Genomic DNA, 17,124 nt, shown 5'->3' with positions numbered 1-17,124 from the left:
GCTGAAATCGTGTAGTCTGAACCAGCCATTAGCAAAAGCAGCAGCACAATTGTGTGAATTCCCTACTAGACCAAACGAGACTCATAATGGTAGGTAAAAACAATACTTTATTAAAGCATGCAATTGTGATGTAGAAAAAAAGAATTATAATAATTAAGTGCCTGCATGATATTGAAGCCTACAGCGATCGTTAGTTAACTTGTGTGGTGGTGCCTTATCATTTGTTTACCCATGGGCCATGGCAACGCGATTGCTACCTGCTGTAGTCGTCTCATTGGCTGAATCGTTGAGAACGTTTCAGACTCAATCAATATAAGGTTGCGAGGAGACGAAGCTCTGTTCGTTTGTTTAGTCACAATATTAGGCCTAAATATTACTAAGAAACGAAATGGTTCATCAATACAGGCTAAAATGTATTTATTTTATTTTTTTTCAGGAAAAGTGGAGTGGCTCCGCGGCCTCATAAGTTCCGGCACCTATGACTGGGTGTCTGCTACACAGTAGCCGCGTTTACATGGCACATCTGATCCGCATAGATTTCTATGCGGCATAGATCTGTTCCTAAAATGTGTTCCGAATGTACTGTATACATGGCAGTAACAAAAGTGTCCATTCTGTCTCTCGCGCACACCTGACACATCTCTGGACCGGCGGCGACATAATGGATGTCTTATCACTATCGGGGATTTTAAATTTGATTTTAATAAAAGCACAGCAGGAGAGAGCTTTTCTCTGCCTGCTCCTTCAATTAAGAAGGAGGACGACAGCGCAGCAACGTCAATTTCTCGTCAGATCTTTATATTTACCCTAAGCTCCGCCGCAAACAAGAGGAATTTGGATGCGAGTCCGCAGCCAAGACTGGTGGGAGAGAGTGGTCTTACGGGAAAGGTCCAATTGCGAACTACTGCAGCTGCCATCTCTCTAAGTTAAGAAGTATTTTAACGTTCAGCCTGCAAAAGTACTAGTAGTAGCCTACTCATTTACAGTTATCTCGGACGAGCGCGGACACTACGATAGGCGAACACGTCATTAATAAACACCCATGTGTCCCGTCGCTTAGCAACCGGACACGCTTACTGGACTACTTTTACGGAGTGATAACAAAGACGTGAATCAGGCAATAAATCCACTTTCCTTGACAGCGGTGAAGTTCGGTGTGCTTAAAAGTACCGACGGAGCTCAGCGGACCAATTGCGAACTACGGCGGCTGCACTAAGTTAAGCCCCAATCTATGCGGAATAAGTGTATACATGGCGATTTAAAACGGACTACACCACCTCTTCTATTCGGCATAGAATCTATGCCGAACAGATAATTGTATTCCGAATGAGGCGTATACATGACCATATTCTATGCCGCATAGGCATAGATGTGTCCATGTAAACGCGGCTACTGGGTGTAGTCATCATGTGTTCACCGCTTGAGGAGGCCTTTAGTCCTGACACTCACGTTTGAGCTCCTGTTGTCCAAGGGCGGAGGCGTGGTGCAGCAGAGTCAGGCAACGGGGTATGCTGTCTGTGAGAAGGGTCCTCAGCTGTCCGTTCCGCCACAGTGGCCCCAAACTGCCGTCCTTCGATGAAAGGAACGACTCCGCCCGCGAGGTGAGGTTAATGAGCAAGGCATTCATCTCTTGGAGTAAGCCTCTGTCTCGAGACTTTGAAGCAAAGAGAGTTTAACAGCTTGATGGAGTATTTAGTAAGAAATACAGTCTACAGCATTTTGATCTTACAGTCTAAAGCAGTTTGAGTTACATTTGATCTTAGATCTTTTAGAGCTCCCTCTAAAAGGGCCGCACCCAGACTGAGTGGGGTCGGGGTTTAGCATCCCAAATCCCTGCTAATGAAACATGACCAAAAGCCAAACACCCATAAGTCTCATGTCTAGTTTAGGCCGACCTCAACGTGTTCGATCACCATTGAAACAGAACAGACATATCTCCCAAAAACAACGTTAAAGAAAACGTTTTAATTATTATACACTTTTTTACATTCTAGGTACCTGTTGTCTGGACTCAATGAGAAGATTCAGAATAGTCTTTATTTTCTGTAATAACTTTGAGCTCATCTCCGAGCTCAGGTACATAACTCTGGCCTGTTGAAAAGTAGAAAAAAGCATTACAAATATGTTGGAGTATTTGTTCAATAGCCCATTTTGGAGAGCAGTGTTTACCTCTGTTGCAAGTAGCTTTTCAGTGCAGCCTTGGGCTTTGAGCTTTAGGTTTTGATTGGAATTTCCCACGGAAAAAGAGACAAGGACTTCTGGACTAGAGGGTCCAACCTTTCTCTTCAGGTCCAGTGTCACTTTGTTTCTTGTTTCTAGACACACCGCTAGACTCAGGTCTTCATCTGGCCCGTGATCTACAAATACACACACAAAATATGTAAAAACACATAAATGCATGCACACGCAAGGATGCAGACAGGCACACACACACACACACACACACACACACACACACACACACCCACATACACAATGTTTAAAAACACACACAAATGCATGCACACATAAACACATGCACATACAGAGACACACACACAAGGAAGCACACACACGCCCACATTACCAGACACCTAACACACACATACACCCCATACACAGACCGATACACAAACTCACTGACACAACCACCCACAAACACACCCGCACCCAAACACACGATAACACACTCACAGTCACATGCATTAGTGTTTTGTATAATTCCATAACAATGAAAAATGTAATCACTTCACGCTTGTAGCGTATTTACGAGTCCATATGTACCGGATATATAACCAGCTGTTGTGCGGAGACATCTGTTCTCCATCGATCCTCTGAGCCAGAGGGTCTGGTTGCGGTCCAGTGTGACCCTAGCATGGAGCGTTGGTCCCTGGGGAGAGGACAGGGCCCCAGCCCCCACCTCAACGCTCCAGTTCCCCACCCTAGACTGTGGAGCAGGGAGACAGGGTATCGTCACACTTACCTCCACAACACAGCAAACACACATCAACAAAATTAATATTTTTAATTATATTCTAGTCCGCCTTGCTATCTGGTTCCCTCTTCTTTCATCCTCTACCCTACTCTACTGTATTCTTTCATTTTCTGCCTTTTTCTATTACGTTATCCTTTGCTATATTCCACTCTCCTCTCCATATCTTCTCCTGTCTCTTGTTTAAACTTATTTTATTATATTATTTGATGTTATCTACTCTACTCTACATTCTATAATTGTCTTTTGTACTAAATTCTTCTTCAATTATATTCTAATCTCCCCTTCTGCCTTCTACTATATATGGATGCTTGTCTATTCTGTTATAGAGTATTCCTCTTTACTACTTTTTTCTCTTTTCTTATAACTGAGGGTCATCTCCTACTGCTCTCCACTATGTGCTGGTCTCTCCCCTGCTGGTATCCTTTGGTACCTCCGCAGAGAGGGACACGTTGGTGAGCTGGGGGGAAGAAGCGTCTCGCAGGGCCATGGTGAGGCTGCAGTGGGGGGGGCGCCCCCAGAACGAGAGACGGCTGTGAGAGTACAGCAGCTCCTGCCCAGTGTTCACCTTGTGGGACCCTGACCAGGACAGGGTCTGGTGGGGATGGCACACACGCAAACACACGCACACACAGTCATTCACATACATGTATACAATGTAAACATACACGTTAACATATAGACACCAACACACACACATGTAAACACACACACACACACACACACACACACACACACACACACACACACACACACACACACACACACATGCCCCAACACAACGCATGGGCAAGAACACACACCAAACAACACAAATAACACTTATTTGCAAACTCATAGACACATGCCAAGACATTCAAATGCAACCACACACCATACCTGCAGACACACTCGCATGCAACCGCACACCAACTCATGTCACTCAAAACACATACACACACAAACACACACACACAACAATGAAACGTGTAATGTTTTGTTGTTCTCTGCCAAAATTCCTCTTTCAGGATAATTCAATTGTTACGTATTTTAAGAATCTAAGCTTCCCTCACTTGTCCACTAGGAAGTAGGACCAAACATATAAGCTGCGTTACCCTCACATAGCCACAAGGGGAGCATGACGTTATTGAAGGCTGCTCCCTCTTCACCTTTAATTAAGTGAAGAAGCCGAAGCCATAACGTCACCCCGGCCACGCCCACTAGGCCACGCCCACTGCATAGGCCACACCCACTTGACGTCCTGTACGGAGGACGTCGAGTGAACGCCCCAGAGATTTTCAGCGACACCCGCGAGGGGACATGGGCCTTTGCCCATGTCCCGTAGTAGCCAGAGTTATTATCTCTCACTCGTGTTAGATACAATTCCCTCCGTATAGCTTCAGTTACCATACCGAAACATGCCGACGACTTTATAATAAATGAAGTGAGTTAAAGCAACCCGGGATTGGACAACTTTCTTCGAGAATACTCAACATAATTGACCATTAAATTGTTCATGGTTCTATATCAACGCCATCAAGTTCCAGGCCTGAGGCTCAGTGGAGTCCATTAAACCTGTGATGATAGTATGTCTGAGCGATCGAGGGAGAGTGTGAGTGAGCGAGTGTGAAAGAGAGGGTGTGTGGACTCACAGGCGGAGCGGGGCACAGAGCCAGCACTACTGTGTGTTCAAGGCCGTCCCTCAGGTTGGTCTTGACCTTGGAGACCAGAGAATGGGACGAACAGGGGGGAGGAGACACGTTCTCCGCCCCGACGCTCATCTGCAGTGTGCGCATCCCCCTCGGCCCACGCTATGCACACACGCGCACGTGCATGCACAAACATACACACAAACACACACAGAATAAATTCCACTGTTATGATGAGGTCTAGTCTCAAAGTGGAACAAAATATATATTTATTTTGTTTAATTGTTCATTCAAATCCTAATGTAAATTCCCACATGACTCAATTTATTTAGGTTTCTGACACGGCTGATCAAATCCTGACAGAAGAACTCAGTTTTCAATGTTCCTTATTTCCCAGGCTGCTCTTCTGTTGTAATAGGACACATTGGACGGTTAGTGTGTTGAGTACCTGGTACTTCATGCCCTGCTGGACACTGCTGTTTCCCCACCTCAGCTCTGCACTCTGGGAGCACAGAGCTCCATCCTGGGCCATGGAAATACAACCTTTCATTGGAGACTGCATCTACACACACGCACACACACACACACACACACACACACACACACACACACACACACACAAAGAAAAAACTGTGATTTGACAATAAAGGCAGTCAAAAGGTCTTGAGTAGGACATGGAGAGGAGGTTTACCTGCGTGGAGAACAGGCCGCACGCCCGCCCTCGGATGGAGCTGTGGTTCCACTGTTGGTTCAATGTCAGCGAGACATTGACCAGCTCTGGGCTGGTCCACGACAGATGGCCCTGGGGGAGAGAAAAGACAGGGAAGAAGTAGCTGGGTCTTCATTACTGATCTGTTTACTAAATGCATACACTTTGAACACAAACATCATTTTTCAAGGCAAACATTGGGGCAAATATTTGGGCTGTGGTGCGAAGAACAGGTCATCGGAAATATCATAAGTAACGTATGACCTGAACTCCAATACGCTCATAATTAATGTTCTGGACAGTTGAAGCTGGATAAATTGAATCAAGTTTTTATATATCAAATCTTGTAACAACCACAACGAAACTAAGAACAGATAAAGTTGGCCCTTGAAGGGACCAACGCTTGAAACAATGTGCACACCTCATGGCGGCTCCACTGGCCCCTCTGGGGCACATGAGACACAGCTTGGAGGGAGACCTGGGAGAGAGAGACTGTGAAGGGCTGCCTCACATCCATCCAGGTCTCACTCCTCTCCCCTGAGACCCTCCACTGTCTGGCAGCATGCACCTAGAGAGAGTCAGACGGACAGACAGATACACTCAGAGACAAACGGATACAGACAGAGAGACAGACAGACATAAACACAGACAGACACAGTACCTCAGACTCCCATCTCTCAGGGCGACTAAATAGATCTGCGAAAGCAGCCAGGTGAAAACCTTCTATCTTCACCAGATTGCAGAACCATCAAGAGGATCACACAAGTGGTATATGAAGAGCACCCCCCAACCATGACGATTAGAGCCATTAAGAAGCACTCCCTTCCCCTTTCTCCCTCACCCTACTGTCAATATTTACTGTCCGATCCATAGCCGGCAGAACAACCCCATACAAATATACAAAGAATAAGAACCAAACCACCCTTCATCGCCTATCAGCAGAACTCCCTCCCCACCAACTATCAGCAGAACCCCCTCCTCACCAACTACCAGCAGAACCCCCACCCCACCAAATATCAGCAGAACCCCCTCCCCACCAACTATCAGCAGAACTCCCACCGCACCAAATATCAGCAGAACCCCCTCCCCACCAACTATCAGCAGAACTCCCACCGCACCAACTATCAGCAGAACCCCCACCCCACCAACTATCAGCAGAACCCTCACCCTACCAACTATCAGCAGAACCCTCACCCTACCAACTATCAGCAGACCCCCCTTCCTATTCAATATAAACATTGCCCGTCTATCCATCATGAGAATAAAAGCACCCGGTGACATTCCCTGCCCCACCTTCATCTTTGTAGTATTTGGGCTACCAACCTCCTCTCGTTGGGTGAAAGAAAAACTTAGAGAGTTTAGGAGGCCAATTTAGCTTTCTTTCTCTTTCCTTAACAAGAACACGCAAGCGGTAGCACATAACTCCAGTACTTGCGGCTCTTCACTGGCTCCCTGTTCATTTTAGGATCGATTTTGTTATCAGGGGTCCGAGCATTGAAGCTGCTTGGCCCCTATTGTTTCTCTAACGTTTTTTTTTTCCCTCAAATTCTGTAAAAGTCATACTGCAGCCTATTCCGTAAGTCAAAAACTCTTGAAATATTCAGGTATGGTTACCAATAACTCATAAACCCAAACCCAAATTTGTGGTACTGCACCCAAAGGTGGCGCTATTGTACAAAATCATAAATTATGCTTATTTCTATTCACCAGATTGACCTGGACTCAAAATTCTTTCAGAATATTAATCTCTAGAATCAGACGCATTTATAAAATCCTGGTATTCTGCTCTAAAAATGTTTACTTTACCCACAATTTCATAGAAAAGCCAAACGTCCAAAGTCTCAACCCATTTTGCCTATATGACCATTTTGTTATTGTATAACTACCATACGGCAATCATTAGGTGGATATCATTAACAGTGTACATTTTCAGATCTGTACTCTTTTAAGACAGCCCTTAATTCCCTTGTGAAATGTGGGAGTTTTCTTGATGTTGTGTGCTTATCAATCGACATATTGACCATGCGATTGAGGCTTCATACAGTTCAGGAATGTCAGTGGCTCAACGGGAAAATGCCGTGTACTGGTGCTCCTTAGGTTGAGAGTTTGGATCCTGATAAGAGCATTATGAACAAGCCGAACATCACATTCTGTCATTGCCACTCATTTAAGAAACTCAACATTGAACAGCACCTGAAATTCATCAGGCAATCAACATTCCGGCTCATTCGTTTTGAAGAATCTGACTTCCCAGACACAGTATGGCATTAAGGGGAACTTCTTCATTAACCATTTTTCCTTCATAATTAACTCTGTGATATTTATATTACTTCCGTTACTGTTCTTGACTACAAATGTTTAATTTCCCCAGAATTTCAATTTTTTTTCAGGTATATGCTTTGAAGAAACTCCTTAACTCAGTCGAGAAATGTGTGCTTTGCAGTTCAGGTTTATAATGCCGCATTTCCACTGCAGGGTGCGGTACGGTTCGGTTCGCAAAGGTGCGGTACGGATTGCGTTTCCACCGCCAAAAGTGGGCGTGACCTGGACTGAGCCTTCGTCGTTTTGCCCTCCTCTTCAATACTCCTCCGTTGGGGTACTGAGACGCCTGAAAGGGTGCCGGAAAATTCGAGCTACACACCCTCCGTTGATTGGTCGACAGAATCGTCACTTCCGGGCGACGTGGGGATAAAAACAAACAAACAGTAGCCTCCAAACTTTCTTCAAACAAAGCTTGCATTCGGAAGTTGATTAACTGCCATATGAAAAGCATAAAGGCCAGGAACTGTTGTTGGACGACTTCCATGGCAGCTCTTGGTTTAATGTGTCGCGTTAAACTTTTCCATTGTTTTTATTGAGCAGGCTACACTGTGTCGCGCTGCTATAAATATGACGATTATATGTTATATTTATATTTCTTCCATTAGTGTGTTCTTGACTTTTAATTTTGCTCGGACCCCGTTAATCACCGCTAGTGGTTATATTTTGTTTTTAGATTTCTGAAAGGACAGGCTGAACCTTACATTTCCAACCTCTTAACAAAACACGCTCCCCCGAGGGCACTGAGGTCCAATGACCAATTACTACTCACCATCCCTCCGTCAAGACTTAAGAGCAGAGGTGATCGGGTTTTTGCAGTCATTGGCCTCAAACTGTGCAACAAACTCCCTCTTCATGTCAGGCTAGCCCCTTCAGTGACAATCTTCAAATCCCTCCTAAAACTAATATATATTCTCTTGTTTAACTCCATATTTTATTTATTTATTGGTTTATTTCAGGGACATTGCACACTAATCAACAGACAAACTGTAAATGAGCCAGAGTCAGCCTAAGAGGCTAGAGTACATCCGTTGTCCACGGCCAGATATTCAAAAGGCCACCTAAAATTACGGAAATAAAATGCATCTGCAAACAAAAAACCACATAGGTGACTCAGAAGATACAGTAACACATAGTAAGAACAAATTGACAAAGCAAGAGATGACAGTTACTAAGAAGTCAGCAGGAGAAGCAGTTGTAGTCCTAATGTACACATAACTGTTTACTAATAAGCCATATTTTCAGCTCTCCTGAAAAAGAACGGTAAGAACTAATTACTCTCATATGAACTGGTACTGAATTCCATTCCTGTGACGCTGTAACTGAGAATGCTGAATGGCTAAAGGCACTTTTTCTAAAGGGTAATACACAGTCCCCTCGGGACGAGCCTCTTGTTGTCCGGTTTTTATTTGACCTCTGAGTGATACAAAACAACATGCATGAGATTTAAAGGACAGTTGAAATTCGATTATGAGGCCTAGGTATTTGAACTCAGAGAAAACTTTAAATTTTTCTCCTGATAGCATTATGCCTGGGTCTGGAGTGCTACATCGCTTTTTGAGAGAAAAACATGCAGACTGTTTTTGATGTATTTAGTTGAAGACATGATTGAATTAGCCAAGTTGAGATGCGATTCAATGCATTGGTGAGTTTTGCTGCAGCCTGAAGTTTATTGCTGCCATGTGTACAAATCAAAGCGTCATCAGCATAAAGCTGAATCTCTACATCAGAGCATACAGAGGGCAAGTCATTTATGTAAAGACTGAACAAGATTGGACTTAGTACAGATCCTTGTGGGACACCAGTTGGTGTATCCAGGGCAGTCGATTTTTGATTGTGGACATTCACACACTGATTTCTGTTCTTGAAATATGTCTCTGACCACTTGAGGGCGTTGTTGGAGAAATTGAATGAGGAGAGTTTAGCAATGAGTACCCTATGATTTACTGGGTCAAACGCTTTTCTCAGGTCCAAGAATACAGCCCCAACAGTACCTCCCTTGTCAATCATAGACTTAACGTTTTCAAGTAAGAGGCAGTCGGCAGTGTCTGTAGAATGATTGGCTCTAAAACCAAATTGCATGGGATTCATTTAGAAGTTTAAATGGGAAATACAATTAGGGCATTTAGCAGACGCTTTTATCCACAGCGACTTACATCGGCTAATACACACATTGACACACCGACGGCAGAGTCAACCATGCAAGGCGACAGCCAGCTCGTCAGGAGCAGTTAGGGTTAAGTCTCTTGCTCAAGGACACATCAGCACTCAGCTAGGAGGAGCTGGGGATCGAACTAGTAACCTTTTGAATGAGACAACAGCTCTACCTCCTGAACTAAGTCGTTGTTCTGCTATCCCCAGCTCTGCAACCTAGGACACTTTCAGGCAAGATGCTGATTGGTCTTTAATTACAAATAGCCTGAGAATCGGCTGACTTAAAAAATGGTGATACAACGGCTGTCTTCAAAACATGAATACCCCTTGTGAAATTGACATATTGATGATCCGTATAATACATCTTTAAAGATGAACTGAACTGAAATTTGAAGTTTAGTTCATGTAACAGATGTATTGTCTGCCATCTCATTGGTACAATAAGAAAAAATGTCTGAACTTGCTAAAAGCGATACGATTTTACGGTGAAAGTATTGTTAATGTTACGGGGCGCCGCCATGTTGGTTCTATTTCATCCCTATTGACCGGTGCTTAAAGCACTAGATATCCCCACCTAGCGCATACACATTTCGAGTACCTAATACCGACATAGTCACCTGTGACCCCCACGGGACACCGGGAAGGCTATATCTTCCGGTGTCGTTAGAGGATCTGTTCCTTTACATCTTCTGGAAGCGCAGGTACTGTATTGCACCTTTGTTAAGAGAAAGGAAGGGAATTTGTTTACAACTGACTACGTGCAGCCTCGTGACTAGGGTCGGAGCCGCAGGGAACCCGTCCTCCAGAGGCTGTGGCTAGCTGATCATAATACTAAGGAACGAGACAGGAGAGTTGTGTAGATAGATAGATAGATAGATATATACTTTATTAATCCCGGGGGAAATTCAAGTATCCAGTAGCAGCCGAAAACACACATAAAAACAGTGCAGATGGATGTGCAAAAATACAGATATAAATAAATATAAATAAATAAATAAATAAAATGTCCATTGTTGTTATCTATTGTCCTCCCTGCCTTTACTGGGAGCTGTTGTACAGTCTGATGGCCAGGGGGACGAAAGAGTTTTTTAGTCTATTAGTGGAGCTGGACTGGGACAGCAGTCGGCCACTGAAAACACTCCTCTGCCTGGTGAAGGTGTCATGCAGAGGGTGGTGGGTGTTGTCCAGGATGGACAGCAGTTTGTCAAGGGTCCTTCTCTCTGCCACTGTCACCAGAGAGTCCAGCTCTGTTCCCACTACTGAGCCAGCACTCCTCACCAGTCTGTCCATTCGACCAGCGTCTCTCCTCCTGCTGCTTCCTCCCCAGCAAACCACAGCATAAAAGAGCACGCTGGCCACCACAGACTGGTAAAACATCTGCAGTAGTTTTTTGCAGATGTTGAAAGACCCCAGCCTTCTTAGGAAGTACAGACGGCTCTGCCCTTTCCTGTATAAAGCTTCCATATTTGCTGTCCAGTCCAGCTTGTCGTCCAGCTGCAGTCCCAGATATTTATAGGTCCTGACCACCTCCACATCGACCCCCTCGATGGACACGGGTAGGAGATGTGGTTTCTTCCTTCTGAAGTCCACCACCATCTCCTTGGTCTTGGAGGAGTTCAGCTGCAGATGGTTGGACCTGCACCACCTCACGAAGTCCTCGACCAGGCTCCTGTACTCCCCCTCCCTTCCATCCTTGATACAGCCAACTATCGCAGTGTCGTCTGAGTATTTCTGCACATGGCAGAGCCCAGAGTTATGCTGGAAGTCGGATGTATACAAGGTGAAGAGGACGGGAGAGAGCACGGTGCCTTGTGGTGCTCCGGTGCTGCTGACCACAGTGTCTGACGTGCAGCCCTTCAGTCTAACGTATTGTTGTCTCTCTGTGAGGTAGTCCGTAATCCATGTAACCAGGAGTGGGTCCACTCTCATCTCTGTCAGCTTGTCTCTCAGCAGGAGGGGCCGGATGGTGTTGAAGGCGCTGGAGAAATCAAAAAACGCGATCCTCACAGCGCCGCTCTCCCTGTCCAGATGAGAGTGGGCCCTATGGAGCAGATAGAGGATGGCATCCTCCACGCCCACCTTCTCCTGGTATCCAAACTGCAGTGGATCTAGTGCGTGGTGGACCTGGGGTCTGAGGACATGGAGCAACAGCCGTTCAAATGTCTTCATAATGTGTGATGTTAGTGCTACTGGTCTGAAGTCACCCGGCTCCCTGGGGTGTTTTTTCTTAGGAACCGGGATGAGGCATGAAGTCTTCCAGAGCACTGGGACCCTCCCCAGCTGCAGGCTCAGGTTGAAGAGATGCTGGAGTGGCTCCCCCAGTTCAGCAGAACAGGCTTTAAGCATCCTTGGACACACTCTGTCCGGGCCTGCTGCTTTCCTTGGATGAAGCCTCCTCAGCTCTCTGCTCACCTGATCTTTGGTGATGGTGGTGTGGAGGGAGGTTGAACTGTCCATGGGTGTGGAGGGTGGGGGTGGGGGTGGTCTGCAGTCTGAGGTGGTGGAATTGGGGGAGGTGATGGACATGGTGTGGGTGTGAAGTGGACCATCGCTGGTTGTGGGAGCTGGAGTGTCAAACCTGTTAAAAAACAGGTTTAGCTGGTTTGCTCTTCCAGCATCCCCCTCTCCTGTGATGCTGCCCTTCTTCTTGCAGCCTGTGATGGTTTTCATGCCATCCCAGACCTCCCTCATGTTGTTATGCTGCAGCTTCTGTTCTACCTTCCTTCTGTATTCCTCCTTCGCCTCTCTCAGTTGGACCTTGAGTTCCACCTGTATGCGCTTCAGCTCGTCTCTGTCACCTTCCTTGAATGCCCTCTTCTTCCTGTTCAGGATGTCCTTGACATTACTGGTGATCCAGGGCTTGTTGTTGGGGAAGCAGCATACTGTTTTGATAGGGACCACAACGTCCATACAGAAGTTCAGGTAGTCAGTAGTGCAGTGTGTGACCCCCTCTATGTCCTCACCATGTGCTCCCTGCAGCACGCTCCAGTCAGTACATTCAAAGCAGTCGCTCAGAGCCTCTGCTGCTTCAGGAGACCATTTCCTGAAGGAGCGTTTGGTCGTAGACTGTCTCTGGATCTGTGCTTTGTACTGTGGCAAGAGCAGGACCAGGTTATGGTCAGACTTTCCCAGTGGGGGCAGAGGAGTGGCAGTGTAAGCTTCCCTCACGTTGGCATACAGGAGGTCTAATGTCCTGTTCTTCCTGGTGGGGCAGCTTACAAACTGGTGAAAGTCTGGCAATGTGGAGTCCAGTATCACATGGTTGAAATCCCCGGAGACAGCGATGAATGCGTCTGGGTGTTGTGTTTGCAGTCTCGCGATTGTTGAATGTATGACGTCACACGCGGTCTCTGCGTGCGCCCGCGGAGGGATGTAAACAACAACAGCGATGGCGTGGGAGAACTCTCTTGGTATGTAGTACGGTCTGAGACCTACCGCAAGCAGCTCGATGTCTCGGTCGCACACGATTTCCTTCACCGTAACATGCCCCTGGTTGCACCATCTGTTGTTGATAAACAGCGCGAGTCCCCCTCCTTTGCTTTTGCCGCTGCGTCCACAGTCTCGGTCCGCTCTCACTGTGGTGAATCCAGGTAGATCCACATTAGCGTCCGGGATGTTCTGGGTTAGCCAGGTTTCAGAGAGGCAAAGTAAGCTGCACTCCCTGAACGTCTTGTCCGTCCTCACAAGGGCAGCCAGCTCGTCCGTCTTGTTGGTCAAACAGTTCACATTCCCCATCACTATCGACGGAACCGAGGGCTTGTACTTCCACCGCTTAGCCGCTAGCCTAGCCTTCACCTTCGCTCCGGCTCTGCAGCCTCGGCGCCTCCTCCTCAGCTCCGCAGGTATGGGGTGGAAAAAGCCGTTACGTCCCATTGTTTGGAGCGAAAGCAGTTTCTCCCTTGAATAAACAAGATGTCCATCGCTTTGCTGTCCATGACAAGTCAGTGTATCCATATAATATCTATAGATCTACACATATAAATAGTTGATAAAGTTAAAAGTTTATAAAAACACACTTAAATTACTAAAAACAACGCAACACGCACGGAGCTACTGGATAAGCGTCCTACTCGCGTCGGCGCCATGGCAACATGGCGCCGACGCGAGTAGGACGTGTGCCAGCGTTTGTTGGTAAAGGCAGTGTGTTCGATCCCGCTCCCAGCACTCGTTGGCCTCATTGCTCTCTTGTGTATTAGCCGTTAGCTTTGCTCTGTTCTAACCACAAATTTATTTTCCTTACCGGTGCTCTCACTTCCTTTCCCGGTAACGCTTTAATTTGGCTTCCCTTTTTTAGCAGCAGCGCTTACGCTCAAGCTAATTAATATCGGTTGTTAATTACATTTCTGGTGAAGGCAGTGTTCTCGCTCCCGGTGATAATTAGTAGCAGCGCTCACGCTCAGGCTAATTAATTTCTGTTCTTAATTGACTGGCGAGGGAAGTGCTTTCATTTACACTTCCAATGATGCTGCCTCTGGCTCTCTGCAGGGGGCAGCAGACATCTCCATGGCAGCCATCATGCGGATGGCTACGTAAATGGATTCGGCCTGGGCCAGTGCCTTCTTCAGGCGCAACCCTGCCCCAGTCAAATTCACCGCTCCTCCTTCAGGGGAGTACTTGAAGGAGCCTCGTGCTTGTTGGAGGGATACCAGGGCCTTTTCCCATTCAACATCGGATGCCCGGACCTTGGCTGCCATGCAGAATGCGGCACAGGTTGGGCTAGACCGCATGCCACCAGTCGGGCCTGCCATCACCTCCCTAATTTTGGCTCCTGATGAGGCTCTGAGGCTGAATGCCAGGTGTCCTCGGCCACAGTGCAGGGTCACAGACAACCTTCTTTCAAAGGCTTATGACCCTGCGGCACGCATGGGTCGTATTGGGAACTCGCTTTCCCACCTGTTGCTTGGTCCTTCAAAATGCAGAATCTAAGTGAGGTCTCAATACAGGCTGTTGCCCTCATGTCAAGGGAGTTAGGGTGCACAATGTCCACCCTTGTCCAGAAAGGCCAGGAAGGTAGGCGTTTGGGGGCCCGAAAACCCTCCACAGGCTGTTGAGCAGGCCGCTAAGACCTCCATAGGCCACCAGGGTAATCAGGTGGCTGAGAGTGCCGCTGGGGGACAGCCGAGGGACCCTCAGGCTTGCTAGGAGTGGACACAATCCTGTGGAGACGGGACAGCTGCTGCCTGGTCTGCCTAGCTCGGTTCAGCCCCCTTCAGTGCCTCCAAGGCAGCTCACCCAAAAAGCTCTCCTGGCTCTACGGGTACAGCACGGAGAACCCTCCTACGAGTCTCTGTCAGGGGCGACTGCGCAAGCCACACCTAAAGAGATATCAGGTCTATAGCTTACTTGTTAATGTCTTCGCCTCAGTCACCTATTGCATCAATTCCTTTAGGGCTTTGGCCTCCTAATTGATCATTGTAGCATATTTGAATGCCCTCTTTCATATATATGACACCACCACCACCGGGCCGCGGCAACAATTCTCCATATCCATATAGGGAGGGGAGGGGGGGTTGTGCTTGTTGATAGTAGGGGTACGTACACTAGACATAAATAGGAAGCACACTCAGGAAGAATGACCTCTCACACATGATAACTTAATTAATTGTTTCAAATAACCCTGCCTCGTTAAATCAATGAGCTTGATGTTTTGCTTTCATTAATAGGTCATAGGCCTAGGCTGTGTCACTACATAATCTGCCCATGTGCATCTCTCAGAGTGACGTAACTAGACACCAGACAGCGATTTAAAAAAAACAACGAGTCAAATTCATACAAAAATAATGCAAAGTCTTAACTGCGTAAAGTGGAAAGATATTTCAAGGTGTCCTTCTATTTCCTAGCCAGCGGACCCTAGTTTACGACAAAAACAACACAATTGACGGCAACCCAGTTGCCGCCCTTAACGTCGTTAACGTGGTTTGGAGCAGAGATGTTTGAACTCATAAAGTCGTGCAAAGTGAACGGTGCATACATTGTGTACATTAATGTTCCTCATCAAAGCATCCCGCTCCTATCACTGGAATCTAGAATCAATATGTTCGGGTCTTTGTTCCGAATATTCTGCATATAACATGAACATGTATTAAATGCAGGATATATGCGTGGATGCTACAGAAAATGAAATAATCGCCATAAGTCGTAAAGAAGTGCGATAACTGTGGGAAAGGGCGGGGTGGTCGATGCCAACCACCATAGGATTGTTGTTTTGAAGAATCCTGCGCAGCCTGCTCCCCCTTCTGAAGTCGAAAATAATCTCCCGATTGAAATGCATTGCTTCAAAATTGAATTAATTAGTAGAAGACCATGCACTGTAAAAAATAAAAAGTTGAGAAAACTCAAAATTGCAAGGCAACTTACTGCAATCAATTTTTGAGTTTTGAGCCCATCAAAAGATCATTTTCTTCTTTAGACAAACTTGATAGTTAGAGTTATACCAACTAAGATTTTTATATTTTACAAAACTCAAAAAAATAAGTCAGGGGTGTTAACTTAATATTTCAAATTAAGGTTAATATTATTTACAGCAATAGAAAAAAAAAGACAGCAATAGAACAAGCAACATGTAGCTAGTTCAGCAGCAGAGAATTGCTGTCTGATTGCAGCAAACCAAAGTGCAGAACAAGTTTGACATTATGGTCAAACTTGTTCTGCACGAGACGGGAGCCCAGGTTAAACGGTGACGCAACTCTCGTGCCTCATACACCGCACGATCCCGAGAGCTGCCTTTATTTAACACACACCTACAACACAAAGCGTACCGCACACCCAACCAACGGACATGCAAGTCTCTGTAACGATGGCGGCAACACTACGCACAATAAACAACTCACAAACAATAAAGACCCCAAACCCGTTAACCCCACTTAACCTAACAAAAACAAATTGACAAAAGGCAATAAACCACTTTTTCCCAACCAGCATCACGAATACCCAGACTCCCCGGGGGTAGGCGTCGCCACAATATCTACCATCTGAAAATTCCGTTGAAGTGTCGAAATGCGCATGTGCAACGTAGTTGGCCCAGCCTCAGACAGAGTCTGACTTAAACCCGTGTGTCTTGCTAACAAAGATACTACAGTGAGCCCAACTCTTGACCCAAAACTCAACATTGTTGGTTGGACTAAATTGCATTGCACAGTTGACATGAATACTTAATGTTTTATATTCGTTTTACTCAGAAATCATAATGAGACCAACAATTTTAAGTTTTCGTTTTTATAGTGTGCAGCTATTATCTTTATAACAAGATCTGTATCTGACCATTGAAAATCCATTTACACCAATCCAATCAACGAAGAGGGTTGTAACACCAAGTAACACGGTGTACTTTTTCTATGGGGAAT

At 46.1% G+C, this 17,124-nt stretch overlaps 1 protein-coding gene across 1 annotated transcript in view; it reads right to left on the bottom strand.

Moving 5' to 3' along the window:
• LOC115548971 (uncharacterized) overlaps positions 1 to 17,124 on the bottom strand; it is a 138,740-nt gene that overhangs the window by 33,015 nt on the left and 88,601 nt on the right. The window contains exons 34-42 of the mRNA XM_030363930.1: positions 5,730 to 5,876; positions 5,291 to 5,401; positions 5,048 to 5,161; positions 4,603 to 4,761; positions 3,405 to 3,566; positions 2,764 to 2,926; positions 2,170 to 2,357; positions 1,999 to 2,091; positions 1,450 to 1,654 (exon numbers count right to left, since the gene is read on the bottom strand). Coding sequence (XP_030219790.1) covers positions 1,450 to 1,654; positions 1,999 to 2,091; positions 2,170 to 2,357; positions 2,764 to 2,926; positions 3,405 to 3,566; positions 4,603 to 4,761; positions 5,048 to 5,161; positions 5,291 to 5,401; positions 5,730 to 5,876 — 1,342 coding nt within the window. The remainder of the gene's footprint in view (positions 1 to 1,449; positions 1,655 to 1,998; positions 2,092 to 2,169; positions 2,358 to 2,763; positions 2,927 to 3,404; positions 3,567 to 4,602; positions 4,762 to 5,047; positions 5,162 to 5,290; positions 5,402 to 5,729; positions 5,877 to 17,124) is intronic.

The sequence above is a fragment of the Gadus morhua genome, chromosome 8 (assembly GCF_902167405.1).
Source record: "Gadus morhua chromosome 8, gadMor3.0, whole genome shotgun sequence".
NCBI lineage: Eukaryota > Metazoa > Chordata > Actinopteri > Gadiformes > Gadidae > Gadus > Gadus morhua.
This window is presented reverse-complemented; position numbering and strand designations above follow the sequence as displayed.